The 19,577-nt window shown below is 43.5% G+C and overlaps 1 protein-coding gene across 10 annotated transcripts in view; it reads right to left on the bottom strand.

Annotated features, from left to right (window-relative positions):
• The window catches only part of DNM3 (dynamin 3), a 346,807-nt gene that overhangs the window by 17,026 nt on the left and 310,204 nt on the right, over nt 1–19,577 (bottom strand). For all 10 annotated transcript variants that reach the window (XM_038758051.1, XM_038758053.1, XM_038758044.1 and 7 more), the window contains 2 exons: nt 13,440–13,666; nt 8,589–8,825 (listed from right to left, as the gene is read on the bottom strand). In XM_038758051.1, coding sequence (XP_038613979.1) covers nt 8,589–8,825; nt 13,440–13,666 — 464 coding nt within the window. The remainder of the gene's footprint in view (nt 1–8,588; nt 8,826–13,439; nt 13,667–19,577) is intronic.

The raw sequence follows: 19,577 nt of genomic DNA, 5'->3' as shown, positions 1-19,577 counted from the left end.
ATGGAGGAGTTGTAATTTTGCTTTGAAGGTGGGAAGATTGATAGGGTGTTTCATAAGGAATTAGTTTGACCAACTCTCAGTCATTGATGAGTGGATTTTCCAAGTCCTTTTCTTTGTCATCTCATGATGGTTTTAACACCCCCTCCGGCCGAGGATAGGCAGAGGGTTTGAATGTCATACACACACACTCACAAACACACACCCAATCTTATACACACATATACTCGCACACACCTTCCGGGTATTTAAAGTCCAAGAAGAGTTCGTCCCCAGTGACCTACCACTTATCCCTGAACCCCATTTCTCTCCCCAGCCACATTTGTTGGGTTCATACACACGGATACCACAGTAGTTTTTGCAGTAGTGGTGATGGTTTGTGTTCAGCCATCCACACTCTCTCACCCAGTCCCCATTGTCTAGCAGCACATACTACAAGATGGCTGGTAGGGAGAGCCAGTGCAATATGGGGTCACAGAACAGAATATTTCAGAAAGGGCAACATCAGCAGACATTACTGGGACTTTACTCATGCCACTTGCCTGCTATTTAACCCTGGGCAATTTATATGTAAGTTCGTAATGGGCAGGGAACATATCTGCTAATTCCACTGTATTTTACTCTCCCGAGTGCTTAGTACATTGCTCTGCACGTAGCAAGCGCTCAATAAATACCATTGATTGATTGATTGTCTTAACTTCTCTTTGTCTATTTCCTCATCTGTAAAATGTGGATTCAATGCCTATTCTCTCTCCCTCTGACTGAGCCCCATGTGGAACAGGGACTGTGCTTGACCTGATTATCTTGTACATATTCCACTGCTTAGCACATAGTAAACTCTTAATATCACAATTATTATTATAATTATAAGCCATTTCTAAGTAGACTACTCAGAGTGGCTTGGTAAGGGTCAGGGGAGTCTTTTCTTGTACATGCATCATTAATCATTTACAAAGACAGCACTATATATATAACAGCATGCAGACGAGCACTTAAAATAATTATCCAAGTATTTGGTTTCAGCATTTAGCCAATAGTTTAAGTGGAAATCTGATGAGGTGCTGCGATTTGATATCTAATCTGCATATTCTATTCATGAACGGTGCTCATGGATAATCCAGGCCGGCCTATCCTGAGTTATCAAAAGTTGGCCATGCCTCTCATGATATGAATGTGAATCACTGATAAATTGCCACCCTGCCGGATGGGTTCTTTTGGTATATTTTTCTTCAAAGCAACACTGGGTGGATCCCTGGTTGGGGTTACTACATTTTGTGGGGGTGATTTCTGCCTTAGTTCACTGTCATCATTTCCTAGGGTTTGCATTTGACACCCATGAGTCAACAAGTTGGCTATCGGAGGACCAGCCCGCAATCTTATGCAGCTTCAGACTTGCCCTCATCTATTTTCAGTCACAGGATCATGTGACCCTCACTGTCCACCTGCTGATAATTTGGCACTGACATACACACATTCTTCATTCTCTCCCCTCCCCACCCTGCTCCAAAACACTTTCCAGGGTTAAAAATGCAAAACTGTTTTAAGCCATAACATGGTCTCAGGCAAATAAACTATGGCAACTGAAGGGTGGAAATCTGTGTTTAGACTAACACCCACCCACCAAAGACACTTGTGTTTAGGTAGACGTCAGAGAATTCCAATATCAAGTATTAAAAAAATTCCATATTATGGCAGTTAAAAGAAGCAGATTGGGCCACCACCCCCTCCTCCAATTCTCAAATCAATTTCATATCTTGCTTGAGATAGACTGAGGGACTGGATCATGTCTACCAACTCTGTTGTACTGTGCTTTCCCAAGTGCTTAGTACAGTGCTCTTCAGACAGTAAGCATTCTATAAATACCATTGACTGATCGAGAGAGACTTAAAGGCCCAGTGTCTAGAATAGTGAATATGGTACTTTAGGTTTCATTTGAATTTTCTGGTGGATAGCAGTTGGAGCAATCCTAATAAGCATTATTTAAGAATTATTTAAATTCTAATCACACTCAGAAGGTGATCAATGATTTAGGGGAAGAGAGGACTTCATTCATTCATTCATTCATTCATTCAATTGTATTTATTGAGTGCTTACTGTGTGCAGAGCACTGTACTAAGTACTTGGGAAGTTCCGTCATGACATTCCTGACTTAGATCCTTTGATGGAGTTAAGGGGAGAGAGGACAATAATTTATCATGAAAGAAAACTGCAGCTATTGGAAAACAGATTTTTAAACAACAAGCCAAGTCCAGCCCAACTGCAATTTCCTTAGTGGAAGATCACTATGGAGAAGCAACGTGGCTCAGTGGAAAGAGCACGGGCTTTGGAGTGAGAGGTCACGGGTTCAAATTCTGGCTCCACCACTTGTCAGCTGTGTGACTTTGGGCAAGTCACAACTTCTCTGTGCCTCAGTTACCTCATCTGTAAAATGGGGATTAAGACTGTGAGCCCCCCGTGGGACAACCTGATCACCTTGTAACCTCCCCAGGGCTTAGAACAGTGCTTTACACATAGTAAGCGCTTAATAAATGCCATCATCACTCAATTGTGGTGAGAAAGAGGCAGCAGTAGCAATGAAATGATAAGGACTTTACTGATTTATCCCTGACATCCTTTATATATCCCTTACACTGACATTCATCATGTGAGCTCCAATCAATACAATCTGATTACCTTGAAATTACCCCAGCACTTAGCACAGTGCTACACACATAATAAGCGCTTAATAAATACCATCACTATCACAGCTACTTCTATTACTGGGAATCCTCCACAATATACATCTGCTTACAGTTTAGAATTTTAAAAAAACCTGTTATCAATTTGCAGGCAAACATTTAGCTTATTCCAAATGGTGACAATTTGCTGCTGCTTGGACACAGAAAAAAAAAAAGAATCCTTGACAGTGAATGTTACACTGGAGAGGAACTAATGGGAATGGCTTCTGCCTCAGTGGTCCTTCTCCAGCCATGAGGTGAGACTAAAGCAGGAATTGGAGCGAGGATCCCTTTGGAAAGACTTCCTGGTTAAAGAGAGCAGCCAGCAGTAGAGAGCTCCAAAGAGAACAATGAGAAATCTATTTGGTATTATTTATCATGGAACACTGAAGTAGTCACGCGTTTGGTTAAACCAATGCCAGCTCTTGCTGGGAACACAAGGAAGCATTGTTACACTTAAAACAGGCTGCCTGCGTTTCTATTCCATGATTTTTGTCGGAAGCAATCTTGACGGCTTTTTCATTTTCCTTCCTCCCCTTTTACCACCAAAGTCTGGAATTTGGGAAATATGAGCAAACGCACACCACACGGAAACAATCTACACCTTACCTGTGATGCTCTGTCACTGTCCCAAAATCTGGCTATTTCCATTCAGAGCACACTGAAAGTTACACTGAAATAGGGTAGGGAAGAAATGCCTTTGAAAGGGGGATGAAAGTTTCTTAGGCTCAAGAAAGAAGCCACCAAATTAATTTTACCTTGGCCACAAGCCTTCTGGGAGAAAATCAGGGGCAAAATTAGATTTTAAAGGAATTGTTCTGGGGATCAATGGCAACCTGTTCAAATTTAACAAAATGTCACTAATCCAGGCAACCATTCTTAATGGATTTTTTTTTCCATTAACAGCTTGTTTATAAAGTTCTCTAAGGTGGGAAGGGGGCCAAATTAACATGGCCCCTAATTTCTAACCTGCCAAGTGTTAGTCAAGGGCAAAGTCTTGATGACAAATCCCATTTTTACAACAATCTCATGAGATCCATTATATTTCCGAATCAACTACACCCCATCCAGCTTGGGCTTCTGTTTCTCCTCTTGGCAAATGCCCCTCATTGTTTATCTTTCTTTTTTCAAGCCCAGGACTGCTAAAAATAAGAGCCACTTCCTTTTGACCAAAGTGTTTCTTTTCCTTTTTTTAAAAACAAAGGGTGTGTGTGTGTGTGTGTGTGTGTGTGTGTGAGAGAGAGAGAGAGAGAGAGAGAGAGAGTGAGAGAGAGAGAGAGAGAAGGGGGAAGGCTAAGAAAGGAAAACATTAAGTTGAAACCATATATCAGAGGATGAATTCAGTGTTTATCTAGATAACAGCCAATTTCTAGAAGTAACCATAATATTAGAGGGCCACTAGTTGAATGAGATCAACTCCATGCTTCAGCATGAAGAATCAAGAGGCCAGTCACAGTAGCAGGGTAGTTGTCCATGTGGCCTAACCCACAAAATCGAGGTCAACTCAGAGATTCACCTTCCCTGACAGCAAATTTTGATGTTAAAGATGCAATGGCCCTCTCAGAATTGTGGGCATTTCCTTAGGCAAAATTTGACAGGCTGACTGAAAAATGAAAAAAGATGACTGTTCCTTAAATATCAGTGAGTCCATGTTAATCTTCATTAGAAGAAATTTGTACAAGAAAGACATCGCAGCCTGTCAGCTACCCAAAAGGGAAGCCCCAAAGTCATAGGTGGAATCACTTGGGCCTTTCGCCAAACAGGAAGGAACACGAATCTAATGCTGCCTCTCCCTTCAGACACATTTGGTCAGTGGCTTTTAAAATGAGCTTTTTTTCTGGGACCACTTGCTTGGTGAACAAGTCACTAGGGGAAACAGGTATCTCAGGGAAGCCTTGTCACATGGGTGTTGTGATAGGGTAGTTAAGCCCATGAGCCAAGTCTGGTGCAACTTTGGAACCCCAAGTAAACCTGATGCTGAAATATTACATCAATCATATTTACTGAGCGCTTACTGTGGGCAGACCTCTGTACTAAGTGCTTGGGAGAATACACTGAAACAGAGTTGGTAGACAAATTCTCTGCCAAGAAGGGAGCTGCAGCTAGACAAGGGAGTTTACAGAGGCAGGCCAATTTTTGACCCTTTTTTTGTTGGTGGTTTGTTTGGGGTTAAGGGGTGGAGTATAGGAAGCGGGGAGACAAACTGCTACAGTGGTGCTCTGCACAATGAAAGCACTGAAGATGGCCTCTCTTTTGGAACAAGCCCCTTTTCCCTAGATAACGCGAGACAGCCCAGTCCAGGAAAAGGGGAGGGGAGGAGAGAGTGTGAGCTCATGAACTAATGCCAGAGAATTTTGTCGCCAGGAAAAACACACTCCAATTCAGCTAATTTGTTCTGTTAATGGCAAAGCTGTATTTCCCAATAAACTAATTTTGAGGAGCGGCAACCCAAAATAACCATGTGAGAACTCAAGTTAGTGTTTGATGGAGATTATGATCTTTGGGGAGGGAACAAAATCATAATGGGACTAATAGTGTCTGTTTAAAATCATCTTACTGAGCAAGTGTACAGCTGGGTTTTCTAGCAGCTTTGGTTCTTCCTGAAGAGCTCAGAGTGGGGAATGGGTGGTGAGTCGGGGGTGGACAGGGGCAGAGGAGGAGGACACAGGACTTCCACTCTTCTGGAAATGGCTCAGGAATTAGAACGCTGCCCAATCAGCTAGCTAACAAAAGTAGCACTCATACTAGCAAGCTTTGTGGAGATCGATTTCTTGCCCACCACCCCACCCCCCATCCCACACCGCACCCGACTAAAATTCAGATGGAATTAATTAAGACAGGCACGCATCCCACAAATGTTTTCTGCTGCCAAACAGGAAGGCTTGATGAACATAAACCCTTGAGAAGTTGAAGAATGCTGGGCCAAAACTGACTCCATCTCCTCTCTCCTCCCCCAGCCCCCCACTCATTTTAAATGGGAAACAATAAAAAAAAAGCAGAAAGCTTATGGTTTCTGTAAGTTTGCAAGTTCTTTGATTAACTCTGAATCGGGTTTAATAAAATTAGAATTCTGTCTTAAAAGGCAAGGTCATAACTTGCTAATGAAGTGGTAGATTATCCAGGGGAAAGGTATGTGCAGGAAAACACCAAATGTCGACATCCTCTCTCTCTAAAGGCTCAGTTATTGCTTTTGTAATATTACAACCCAGCAGGGAGGGGCCAAGAACACTGCTCATGTTGTCTTGTCACGTTACGAGTTCCTCTTTCACAGAGAGCAGAAAGAGCTCTCTTGGAAGCCAGGAACTTGAAAAATGAAACTTCCTTCTCGGAAAGCTAAGCCTGCTGTTTTCCTGGATATGATGGATAATTGTACTTTGGGTTTAAAATAAATATCAAGTGAAAATAACAGTAAACCAGGTAGGGCCGAGGGAAATATATACAGAAAACAAAGGTAAAGTTTCAACAAAAACTGTTCCTGAAATTTTGTATGTGTGTGAAATCTTAAACCTCCTCTGGCTTGAATTTACAAAGATTTCTGCTCTGGCTTTTATTAGAAACAGGCGGCACATAGCTAAATTATCCATCGAAAAACCAAATTTTTAACAGGCATCAGGATCCTGGCAGATTTTGTCTCTCAGGTGGATGTTGCCTCACAGGGATTTCCCTCTCAATTCCCTCATTTGGCCTGCCTTGCCCATTCCATTCCATAGCCGCATCTCTGTTTTGAATTTGGGGCCATTTTCAAATCAAGGCATCTGTGACTCTGAGGAGGGATGCTGAGTTTTGCAGGGGAAACGGTCTCCGGAGGCCTACAGATTATAGAGTTGAAAGGAGTTTTTGCCCCTTCAGTGACACCTGAATGACAATGAGGCCAGGGCTAGGGCAAGGATGGTAGCTGTGGAGTCAGGAGGGATGCACCAGGCAAGAGTGGAAAGGGAATGAAAAGCATCAATTTCACCTCCTAAGAGGAGCACCTTGGTACCTCCTCCCCCCTGTGGGTGCATTCTCCGCACACACCCCGTTGCCCATCAGATGATGGCTTCTCCTTTAGCCTGTAAGCTCCTTGTGAGCAGGGATTGGATCTCCCTCCTCTATCATATTGCCCTTTCCCAAGCATTTAATACAGTGCTGTACATTCAGTAAGCCCTCAATAAATTCCACCGACTGATAGATTATTACCAATGATTGATTGATGGCTCCTAAAACAAGCCCTGGGGTGGGAAGTGCCTCATCAGAAAGCTCCCGAGGTGAGCGAGGGAGCATGATGTTAAATCCTAGCCTCCAAAGTCGGTTTATCCCGCCCCCGCCCCAACCTCCTCAAAGTCAGCTTATCCCAAATCCAGAGAAAACAGCAGCGGGGCTGCTTGTGTTTATTAGTTTGTTTTCTAAATGGAACGGCTAGCGTATTTGTCTCCATGGTGAAGGTATTTTAAACTCGGTGTCCCTCTTTCCCAGCAATTTCTTTCCTTGCCAGCAAAGACAGCCTCGACAGCTACCGAAACCCTCCGGGCTCGACATTTTCCGAGAGCCACGGCATGGCGTGGGTGGCTCCACCCAGCTGAACCCTGCAGTTTAGCAGTCGGAAGATCGCTTTCACACATGCTCTTGGCAAACCATCTTATCTGAAGAGGGAAGGAAAGCCATCATGCTAGACAGGCAAGAAAACGCAAGCTCCCTTTCCAAGGACAGACAGACTAAATCAAGGTTAGGCTGCTATGGTTCCGTCTAATAGTGAATAGGTCAAAATTCTCCACATCTGTTTTCTAGGCAAGCTTTCCCCCCCTCCCCCGGCCCTCTTGCTGGCACTGTGGCAGACAAAATTCCTTTGTGTCTGAAGTTCCCTAAATCAGCACTCCGGGAGATGGGCAGATTCTAAGTTTGTTTCGGTAAGCGTGCTGAAATTCATTTTTTTTTTTTTGGGTGGGGGGGGGCTTGGGGATGGTGGGGGAACGACATGCTGAACAGGCACTAGAAGGATAATACCCATTTAGGTGAAAGTCTGGGCTGGATTTTCAGGAAGCCCTGAACATGTATTCACTTCATGGTCTTTTATGGAAAATAGCTTCCTCACAGGGGAGAAGAAGAATGTGCCCTTTTCATTCTCTTAAAAGTTGGGAGAGCTCTAATTCTTTCTACCTTGAAGTCCTTACTGTCTGTATAATTTACAATAGATGCATTTTTTTGAACATTTGGGGATAGATGCGAGCAGATAGTTGGTTATAGCTTATTATTATAGCTCCATCTATAGATTATAAATCTATTTCACTTCATGATTATATGTAAAAAAAATCTGCTCCTAATTGCCCACAATTTATTCTGAAAAGGCCCATGGTTACCCTCTTCCCCTAACACAAATTCTCATCCATAAGAGGTTATTGTGTGAAAGTCAGATTCTTACTAATGCCTCTCAATTTATGTGGAAGTGATTTTTTTTTTAATGTGCTTCCGAGACTACACAAGCGATTTCCTAGGAAGTCAATGGCATTCTGGAACTTCACTGAATATGAAGAAGTCATTGGTGAGAAGCAAATACCTATGGCCCCCTCTCTTGAAATCCTCCCTCTTGATTCCCCAAAGAAGGATATGCCACGGTGTCAGCCAGAGGGATTGAGTTTTCTTTGGTTCAGTTCAGTCCAGTCAGTTTGTAAATGGGAGATTTTGATTGCGGTCCCCTAGGGTGCTAAAATGAATGGTTTAAACCCTGGCCTGCAGACTGCCAGGCCAGGCAGACCCCACTGATCTTTCATTTCTTTCCAGGGATATGAAAATTGCAGACAAGAGGTGGCTGCAGTTTTCAATTCCCAAGAAGCCACGTGTGTCCTCCTATGAGACGAGAACCACAGAGCCTCCTTGCTAACTTGCTTGAAGCCTTACCTGGGGACGCTGGGAGGGGCCCGGGTTGGTCGTGACGGGACTTGCGGGGGAGCACCAAAGGCATCGCTGTTGTTGGGGAAAGGCGGTAATGGTCCTGGACGGAATGGGATTGGTGGAGCCCCTGCCTGGGGGCCAGGAGACGGTATAGCTGGAGCGGGTCCACGCCCAGATATGGGTCTGGTCGGAGGAGTGTTTAATGTCGGCCTCCTCTGGGTGGTGGGGCTTGGAGGGGGTGACCTGAGGAGAGGAAGACAAACAAAATCTGAACTGACCCCACCAACCTGACCGTTTTCTCTAATCGCTTTGCCATTTTCAGACCGCCGTGGGTTCAGAAGAATGGCCTGTGATTCTCAGCGCCTCTTCAATTCAACGATGTCCTTTCTGCCCGCTCCTCTCTATTAACAAACACACGCATACCCTTCTAGAGCTGTGCAGAATTACATTGAGCCTGATTCTTCGGGTGAGCAAATGACTTCCTGAAAAGAAAGCAGCTCACTGTTTGGAGGAAAGTTTACCCTGAAAACTTTAGGGCACTATGTATAAATCAGCAGGCGTTCAAATAAACATGTGCCTAGGGTATAAAGGAAATCAGGCAGCAAGCCAAAAGAGCCGTAATAAACTTCTGCTTCTACTTTCTGGTCTTTCTTTAAGTCATTTCCTGGGGGATTATGTTGGGAGGGGAACGAGTCAAATGTTTTCATTCATAGAGTCTAGTGATTTAGGAGGGAACAAGAGGAGGTGAGCATAATGAAGGAGGGAAGTGGGGGCCCAGGGAAGGAAAAAGTGAACTCAAAGCCCAGTTTGAGGGTTAGAAAAATTTGTATGGACACTAAATGGTACTATTTCCCCACAACAATTTAGCAACATTCAAAAAGGTTGAGAAGATAAAACCTATTGCTGCAGAACATATACAATTTACCGCTGTGTTTTGAGAGGAAGTAAAGACCACTGACCAGCCTGTACTTGGAGGAGGGTCCTGAGCCAACCTTGGTTATGCAGGACAAAGACTTCCTGTGCTCAGCACAGTATCTGATGACAATGAATTATTTGCATTTATTTTAGATATTGCAGTTATCCCTTGTCCAGGAATTTTACTACAACAGTTCTCTGTTGAAGATTGTTCCATAGATCTGCAACACAGCAACTGGTACAATAAGATTTTTTTAATTCTTTCATCTTTCAATCCAAATTGTTCTTTTTCATTCATCTAAGAATGCAAGTTGGCAACCCATCACCCTATTCTCTCCTGACCGTGCTGACCATTCCGTTTTGTCACTGAATCTGTGAGTGTATTTTTGTTCTTTTACAAAGATACTTTCTGCTTCTTGGGGTTCATTCAGCTAGGTAGGAATTCCAGCTGTTGTCCCACTGACAAACGATAATGCTTGCTCTGTATATGGGTTGCACCTCATCTTTGACACTTGTTTCACTTTCTGGTATTGGGTGGAACGTGGAAACACCCTGGTTAGTAGTGTTCTTTGGGCCCAGTTCTTATTGCTTCCTTAACGTGTGTGATCAACTAATATTCCAATCCATGTTTTTTAATAGTATTTGTTAAGCACTCATTATGTGCCAGGCATTGTTCTGAGCATGTGCAGATACAAGGTAATCAAGTTAGACACAGTCCATGTCCCACATGGGACTCCCAGTCATAATCCCCATTTTGCAGATGAGGTAACGGAGGCACAGAGAAGTTAGGTGACTGAGCCGAGGTCACACAGCAGACAAGTGGCAAATCCGGGGCTAGAACCTAGGACCTTCTGTCTCCCAGGCCTGTGCTCTATTCACTAGGCCATTCACTGCTTTTCAGTTATCACTGATGGAGAAACAGTCTATATTTCTTCATGGGCAGCTTAATTTCCTCCTGTGAAGTTCTGATTTTATTGAAATCAATCCATGTTGCTTTCCTCCTCCTTCTGCATCTACTGTTGACTGGGTTTGCCCTGTCTATTTCCTGGCCAACAGATAGATGTACTTTTCCACTTTTTCCACTTCTTCATCACTTATACAAATGGACCCATTCAGCAATATTTGTTATGGATTCAATTTGGTTTCTCAAATTCAGATCTATCGATTATGTGTGAGTGCTTCTTGCATTTCCCTTTCAACTCCATAGTGTCATTTGCAAATATAAGCAGTGCTGCCTCAATGAATAGAGCACAGGCCTGGGAGACAGAAGGAGCTGGGTTCTAATCTCAGCTCTGCCACTTGTCTGCTGTGTGACCTTGAGCAAATTACTTTAGTTCTCTCTGCTTCAGTTACCTCATCTGTAAAATGTGGATTAAGATTGTGGACCCTATGTGGGAAAGGGACTGTGTCCAACCTGATTAACTTGTATCTAACCCAGCACTTAGTACAGTGCCTGGCACATAGTACGCGCTTAACAAATACCATAAAAAATAAAAAAATATACAATACAGACATCAAAGTGTTTTCACTTGCTGGTAATGTTGATCCTCTCTTGCCATTTGAATTTGTTGAATAGTGACTCTAGTATGTCTTTAAACAGTTTTGGCAATATTGAGTTTCCTTATTTGACTCATTTGCATAGGTTTATATAGTACTGGCTGTTGAACACTATAATTTAATTGTAGCTCAAATTCCTTGGAAGGTCTAAATATGCTGAGTTGTCTGCAATGCCCACAGCATTTAGCAGAATCAGCAGGGTGCTCTAGAGGAAAGAGCATGAGTCTGGGAGTCAGAGGACCTAGGTTCTAATCCTGGCTCTGCCAATTGCCAGCTGTGTGACCTTGGACAAGTTACTTAACTTCTCTGTGCCTCAGTTTCCTCATCTGTACAATGGGGATGAAATAGAAGAGAGAAGCAGCATGGCTTAGTGGAAAGAACACAGGCTTGGGAGTCAGAGGTCGTGGGTTCTGATCCCAGTTCCGCCACTTGTCAGCTGTGTGACTTTGGGCAAGTCACTTAACTTATCTGTGCCTCAGTTACCGTATCTGTAAAATGGGGATTAAGACTGTAAGCCCCACGTGGGACAATCTGATAACCTTGTATCTATCTCAGCATTTAAAACAGAGCTTGGCACATAGTAAGTGCTTACAAATGGCATTATTATTATTATTGCTGTCCTCCCTCGTACTTAGACTGTGAGCCCCAAATGGAACGGGGACTGTGTCCAACCAGATTGTTATATTTTACCCCCAGTGCTTAGAACTGTCCATTGTCTGAGATGCAAGGATGGGCAAGGAATTAGAAAACTGTATCAGGAAGATTAGTATGTCTTTTGGGAAGACTGATAAAGTGTGGTGCCAACATGGCATCTAGATTCAGACCAAACTGAAGGTAAATAAAGCAACTGCACTATTTAACAGTTGTTGAACAGTTGTGATGACTGAGAGCCACATATGTGACAGGGATTGTGTCCCTCTTGGTTATCTTGTATATACCTCAGTGCTTAGTACCGTGCTTGGCACACTGGAAATGATTACCAAATACCACAACTGCTATTATTGTTATTATTATTATGACCTGGACTTAACAAAGACATGATACTCAACTTCTACATCAGTTCCGCCAATGCCACCAGCACACAATACTTAACCAATCAGTGAGACCCTGAAACGTAGTTAAGCCAAAACGATGCTTGTCACATCACACTTTTGCTGGGTGGGATGTGAGGAGAATGGATGACAGCAAGATATCCAACAGCTGATCTATGGTGAGCTGAAATGGAAAAATTGTAAACGCGACGAGCAGTAAAAATCCCTCAAAATCACAGTGAAGCAAAATCTCAAACAGTGTGGCATTGCTCATTGTGGGTAGCGAACGTGTCTGCCGACTCTAAATGCTTTGTACAGTGCTTTGCACATAGTAAGCACTCAATAAATATTATTGACTGATTGATTGATAGCAGTTGTTAGCTGGGCAGCAGCAGCAGCAGCAGCAGCAGCAGCAATGGGGTGACCTGGAATTGGAGTCTGAGGAATATCAAGACACTGTGAGGGTGAAAAGAAAACAGCACCAAGGCAGCAGAGTATTTGCTTTAACTTCCTTAGATATTTTGAAATACATTTCTGTAGGTGCCTCTGATGATCGAATGCATTGACCCTTGGCCAGCTACCTGATAATAATAAATAATAATAATTGTGGTATTTGTTAAGTGCTTACTCTGTGCCAAGCTCTGTACTAAGCTCTGGGATAGATACAAGATAACCAGGTCCCATATGTGGTCCCACGGTCTAAGCAGGAGGGAGAACAGGTATTGAATCCCCATTTTGCATTCAAGAGAACTGAGGCATGGAGGAGTTGTGACTTGCTCAAGGTCACGCAGCAGGTAAGTGGCAAAACCAGGATCAGAACCCAGGTCTCCTGTCTCCCAGGACCATGCTCTTTGCACTAGGCCACACTCCTTCTTTATCATCATCAATCGTATTTATTGAGGGCTTACTGTGTGCAGAGCACTGTACTAAGTGCTTGGGAAGTACAAGTTGGCAACACATAGAGACAGTCCCTACCCAATAGTTTCTCTGGCCTTTATGGGTTGCATCCTCCGGTATCCTGGGCGGTAGGTGTTGGTCAGGCCTCAACCTAAATCTGCTCCCACATGCCCATTCATACGACTTTGGGTGGTGGTGCTTTTGGCCAACCATTTGCAGTGGAAAATCTGGATTGCCAGCCAGCTCGTGCCCTCGAGCTATGCCAGTCCCTCTATTTTGGGCCAGGCAAGCTCCCTGAGTGAGAGGGGCACTATCGAATGTCTAACTAGTCTGGATCCTAACCCAGTGCTAAAATGGCTCGGTTGGCTGGACACTCTACTGTTTAGCTCATTTAAAGTGATGCTAGGCCCAGATGGAGTGTGAAAGACCTCAAGGAGCCTGAAGGGCTCCTCGCTACCTGCGGGAATGTTGTAACCAGGAATCATCCACTGGTGGAGGTGCAGGAGTGGATACGGTGGCGGTGCTGATGTCCCCAATGATAACTAGGGCTTCTTTCAGGGCTTGGTACATTCGGAGCATTTCATCTCGACGCTGAGCCTGCTCTGCTGACTCCTCCATCAGGGTGTTTTGGTCTTCAGAAGAATACAGTTGTGCCAGGAGCTCTGAATTTATGAAGTCTTTGACCTGTGCAGGTAACCAGATATAAATGATGAAGATGGTATTTATTAAGTGTTTACTGTGTGTCAAGTACTGTTTCAAGCGTTGGGGTAGATACAAGGTGATAAGGTTGGATACCTTCCCTGTCCCACATGGGATGCACAGCCTTTATCCCCATTTCACAGATGAGGTAACTGAGGCACAGAGAAATTAAATGACTTGCCCAAGCTCACACAGCAGACAACTGGCAGTCGGGTTTAGAACCCAGGTCCTTCTGACTCTCAGGCCTGTGCTATATCCACTAAATCACACTGCTTTCCATAACAGAAAGAAAAGGGAATGTAATGAATGAGTATGGGAATATCCTGCCTTGACTTCTGCATCAGCCTCCTCACTGACCTCCCTGTCTCTAGCCTTTCCCCCTCCAGTCCCTGCTTCACTCTGCTGCTTGGATCATTTTTCTAAAAGAAAATATTCTGCGCATGTCTCCCTAGTCCTCAAAGACCTCAAGTGGCTGTCCGTCCATCTCTGCAACTCAAAGATGCCTCACCACCGGCTGCAGTTCTCTCTCCCCCTCCTGCCTACTCCCATCTCCTCTTTCACTATAATACAGTTCACACACTTCACTCCTCTAGAACTGACCTACTTACTGTGCCTTGATCTCATCTTTCTTGCTGCTGATGCCTTGCTTATGCCCTCTCTCCTGCCTGAAACCCCCTGCCCCTTCATATCCAACAGACCACCTCATTCCCTATCTTCAAAGCCCTACTAAAAACCGTATTTCCTCCAGGAAGCCTTCCCTGACTAACTTCTCATCTCCCCACCTTATTCTCCCTCCATTCTTTGTCACCAATGCACTTGGGACTATACCCTTTATGCACTTTGATACTCACACCACCCCTACCCCCACAGCACTGATTTTATATATCCTCATATTCTCCTGTTTCCCATATCTGTAATTGATTTTATTGTCTGTCTTCCCCACAAGACTGCAAGTACCTTGTGGACAGGGTGTAGAATACAACTCCACTGTTTACTCCCAGGCTCAGTATGCGACTCTGCACACACAGTAAATGCACAATAAATACCACTGATTGATTGAGTGCTGGGAATAGCAGTCAACTTGTCCTGAATGCGTGATGTGATCCTTCTGCACATTAGGTTTGTGCCCAATCTTAAGGTTTACAAGGGAGAATTGGGTCAAAAAACCCCAATTTTCCATTAGCAAATTTCCCTGAAAAAACACACTTGATTTCATGCAGACATGGCCAATATGTTTAGTCAGTTATTCATATGTGGTTTAAAGGCCTGGCCAAACAGATCCAGAGGTCCTGGATTCCATTAAGGGATGTGTGTGACCTTAGGAAAGTTACTTAATGTACTTTGTCTATATTTTCTATGGTTCAATGACATCACCACTCACTTGTCTCTCATGTGCTGGGGGATCTTTGGATCAAAGACAGCATTCCACATACAAGATACCTCATCCACTGTGGTATCTTTCAAATGCCTTAAATTTCCCAAGTTGCATTTGAATGGGGACCTAGGGGTGACAATTCCCCAACCTGAACAGGTTTCCGTCCTTGTAAAATAACATCTCAAGCCTTTTCAGGATTACTCTATTAATGAAACCTCTGCCTTGATCACATCTCCTTTCATCTCTGATCTTCGATCAGTTCGCGGTGGGATAGCAAGACTCCCCTGGGCAGGTTTTCTAAACAAAACCCATTCCATAAGTACCCTAAACTCGATCCACTGATTTCCTGCTCAGCCTGCCCTGATTTGGGAAATCTGGGCCACATTAGGATGGCTAAATCTGGCATTAGATTGAATAGAAAAAAAAATACGTTAGAAAATAGTTTAGGACATCAATTGCTAGCACACTAAATTCGTGAATTTACTTTTCCCCCTCCCTCTTGAAGCGCTTCCTTCATCTGGTTTCCATTCTCTGAAATGTATTCCCACATCAGGTCCCTCCAGAAAAACACTCCTGATCATTTATTTTCTCAAGGAAAAAGTCATACAAGATAGGAGATGGATCCGACCTGGTGCTGCACACCTACACTGCCATTCTCTTTTTTTCTGGGGAGACTTGGAGGTCCCCGCTCACAGTCACAGATATTTCCACAAATCCTTCGTTGTTTCTGGGGGGATGGCATGACTCAAATGTCAAAACCAGACCATTTTCCTCGCTGTAGATGACAATCCTGTTAATCCCCCTAAAAGCCTGCATCTAGCTGAAGGAGTATCGTTTAATACTTGATTAAATCAAATACATTTAAGAGGAAAAAAAAAACTTCCCCAGAGGAGATTTACAGCAGATCTAGAGCAGAGTTAGAAAGCAATTGTCAAACCACAAAACCAAAGAGTACATAAAGGGTCTTTCTCAGCATTCGGCTTACAGAGCTGTCTTTAATCAACCCACTTAATCCAAGGTGATGTTCCCCATTAAAAAAAAAAATCCACTCTCTGAAAGATCCTGTATCATTAAGACACGGTGGAATGCATTAGTAACATGTCAGCATTCATATCTGTATAAGTGTACATATGCCTGAGTACTCAAATCAAGTTTTCCCTAGTGGAATTTGATGCCATTCATGTGGTGCTTCCCCTTCTATGATATCATTAAAAAGATTCAAACTATCACCTAAGGGAAAGTCTACACAGCCATTAGATTTGGAATGTAAAGGAATGTGTTTATGCCTTCGAGACAAGTTTAAAAGGGCTCAATATTTTCCTCTCTCTTCCTCCTCTTTCCCCCTCTCTGTCAACAGCTGCAAAATATTTGATTCTAAAATATCTCTTGCGCTAACAGGGACATTTTAAAAGACCCCACAACTAGAGTAGGAAGTTCTAGGAGTTTTCATGAGGTTACGGTTACCAAGGAAACTACTTCCTTAGGATCGGTTTGTTTCGGGAATTCAGGGAGACAGCTCAGCAGGGTGTCTCTCACCAATACACACATATATCTATATTTTTTATACATACGCATGCATACATAAAATAATGGAATCAAATGCTTTCTTACTTTTGTTTTTCTACTTCTTGGTTAGGACTTTACAAATCTTTAGGATCTCGTTAGGAAGCTTAGATGCTTCTGAATTACCAGTCCTGTGCCTCATTCGAGATATTTCGATTTGTTCAGAAGCACTAACAAAATTTTGCTTTTTTTTAGGAAGTTGGAAAAAATATTTTTGAATATTATACCTACTGCTATTTTTCTCCAACTGAAAATCCCAGTGGTTTGATTCATGAGCAACGGAAACCAGACTGTTACAATGATACATGTTTTCTCTCAAATCTTTTTTACAAAAAATTTATGTGGAAAAGTTATGAAGTTTGAATCCAGGTCTCTGCTACTGGTGGCAGAGTCCACAGCTGGGCTTATGTCCTGGAACTGGATTTATAGGAGACATTACAGAATCATGGCACAAGCTGTGCTGGATCTGAGAGGGACAGAGATCAACTGCGGGTAGTTGGCAAGGGGGTCCGCTCTCTGAGCAGTGGGACCACTTAGCAGTGGGCTGGGGCACCCCCTGATCCACTACTGCTTTGGAGGATGGCGGGTAAAGCCATTATCTTTCCTTCCGGACCACGAGAGTCCTGCTCAGAACTACAGCGTCGAGTAACTGTGACTGAAGCCGGCCCAGAAAAACCTGTTATAAAAGTGCAGTTTCTTTGAGCCGTTGTTACCTGCTCTGTGTTAGTAATGAAACAGCTGCTGCGTTTCAATGGACAAAGCCTTACAGTACGTCTGAGGCGAGGTATTTATTTCTGAGCTTTAAACTTAAACAATTCCATATGGAGCCATGAGTGGCAGAATATTTAATGTAAACTTTCGAAGGGAACCGCTCACCAAATTCTGAACTTTATGGAAGTTGGCTGAAACCGGCGGAGGAGCCATTCCAATATCAAAGGCCCCCATTGAGCTCTGGATAGATTAGAACCTGAGAAACCCAATTTAGGCATTTGCTGATCCAAGAGAACATCCAGTTTCACATACCACATTCCATGCTAAAGGAGGAGGGGGGTACAGGCAGGAAGTGCATGACTGGGAGTCAAAAATCAGGATTCAGAATTGGGAATTGTACAAGCCTCTACACTGTGCTGTGCCTCAATGTCCCCTTTACATGCATCCCTCCTAGAGTTTCCCCTCCTTGGGGGAAAATAAAGTAGCATCATAAAGTCCTCTAGACTGTAAGCTTGATGTGAGCAGGGAATATGTCTGTTAGATTGTTATACTGTATTCTCCCAAGCGCTTAGTACAATGCTCTGCATACAGTAAACCCTCAATAAATATGATGCATTGATTTGATGTTACTGAGAAGTAAGATGCTATAAGCATACATACATTTGAAAATATTGTAATTAATAGTGGGGCAGTCTGTAAAGAAAATGATTGGGAAATTGATCACCTCCCATAAAATTTGACTCATCAGGTTATAGAGCAGGAACTGAAAGAAAACTTCAGCAGACAAACATCAACTTATGAAAAAATGCCTGAACTCATTTTCACTCTCTCCCAATTTCCTTGACTAGGTAACTCAGAATCTCACCTTTCCCAGCAGTCGACCAGGTCTTCCAGAAACCCCACAACCATCTCATTCCTCTGTGGGGTAAAGGACTTTTGCACCCAGTGGATCGTCAGTAAATATCAGTACTACTAAGTGTGGCCTGCAATTAAGCCGACCATTTCTTACCTCAGAGGGTAGCTATCCCGGGACTTGGGGCAGGCCTCCATTTCTTAAAGGAATTGGAGCATGAGACATAGAAATTAACCCACAGATGCTTATAAATGGTAATTTTGAGATTTCTGCTTTGTGGGAAAGTTTGTCTTGCAGAGGCAGTGGAAGGAGCAAGGAGAGGGACAAATTTATTCATTGTTGAATTTCTGCCCAACTCGCCTTTATCAGGGACAGAAGGGAAGTGCTGTTTCCTAGAGGTGTAATGAATACACTCGGTATGGCAGAGAAAAGTACTATTAGGGGATGTAGTTAAAAGGGCGAATGGGAAGGTCCTCTATGCCATCACCATGATTGCTGACATGCATCCAAACGATGGATCAGTAGCAAGCGATGAATCAATAGCATCACCAAAATACAATACAGGGTGCTGTACTGACTGAAGTAAAGTTGTAGGAGGCTATTATTTCGGTCCAGCTCTTTTAATTCTTTTAAGGGCTTTACAGGTATTTATATTAGGAGTGAAAAGAAACCGGATCAGGCTGGAACTCGGCTCTAGTAAACCCAAGATTGCCAGAATGGCTGTTTTGGTTTGAAAGTGATTTTGCCACCATGACGGCGGGTGCTTAAGCCTACATGGGCCTGGGTGGCGGAGGAGCTACAATGCCAGCAGCCAATGCTCACGCCCTGGCTTTTTCTCATTTGCCCCTGCTAGTCTCTGCTACCTCTCTCCCCGCCCACTCTGTGAATGCTTGCTCGCCATTCTATACAAGAAATTTTTACTTTCATCCCTGGCATTGCTTTTGAGATCTCCCACCCTCCTAGGATGGAGTTGAGTCCATATGGGAGGGGGTACCAAGGCTCGGAGAAGGGTTAAGTCGATTTTCCCAAATCCCACAGCTCATCAGAGGCAGAAATGGGTTTTGAATTTACGGACCCCTAGTTTCTAGTCTACGGTTTGGCTGCTCCATATCCTGTCTCTCTCCAGCTTCCAGACATTGTGCGCATTCAAGGTTGTAAGACTAGCTGAATAAATAACAGAAACTGGGGCTGTCCAGCTGGAGATCCAGAGGTTGCTAATGACCCACGATTGCTTCTCTCGGATGAATGGCTATACTGAGGGGGGGGAAAAACGGCTTTTGAAAAAAGGAAATATAAAAATGAAATAGGCAATTTGTTTCAAACTTCTTATAAATGTGTTTACTATGTACCTGTAACTTGTAACCATGTTTATTTATAACCCTGCATTTGTAAGA

The sequence above is a fragment of the Tachyglossus aculeatus genome, chromosome 16 (assembly GCF_015852505.1).
Source record: "Tachyglossus aculeatus isolate mTacAcu1 chromosome 16, mTacAcu1.pri, whole genome shotgun sequence".
In the NCBI taxonomy this organism is placed as follows: domain Eukaryota; kingdom Metazoa; phylum Chordata; class Mammalia; order Monotremata; family Tachyglossidae; genus Tachyglossus; species Tachyglossus aculeatus.
Note: the sequence above shows the minus strand (reverse complement) of the source record. Positions and strands in the feature narration are given on the sequence as shown.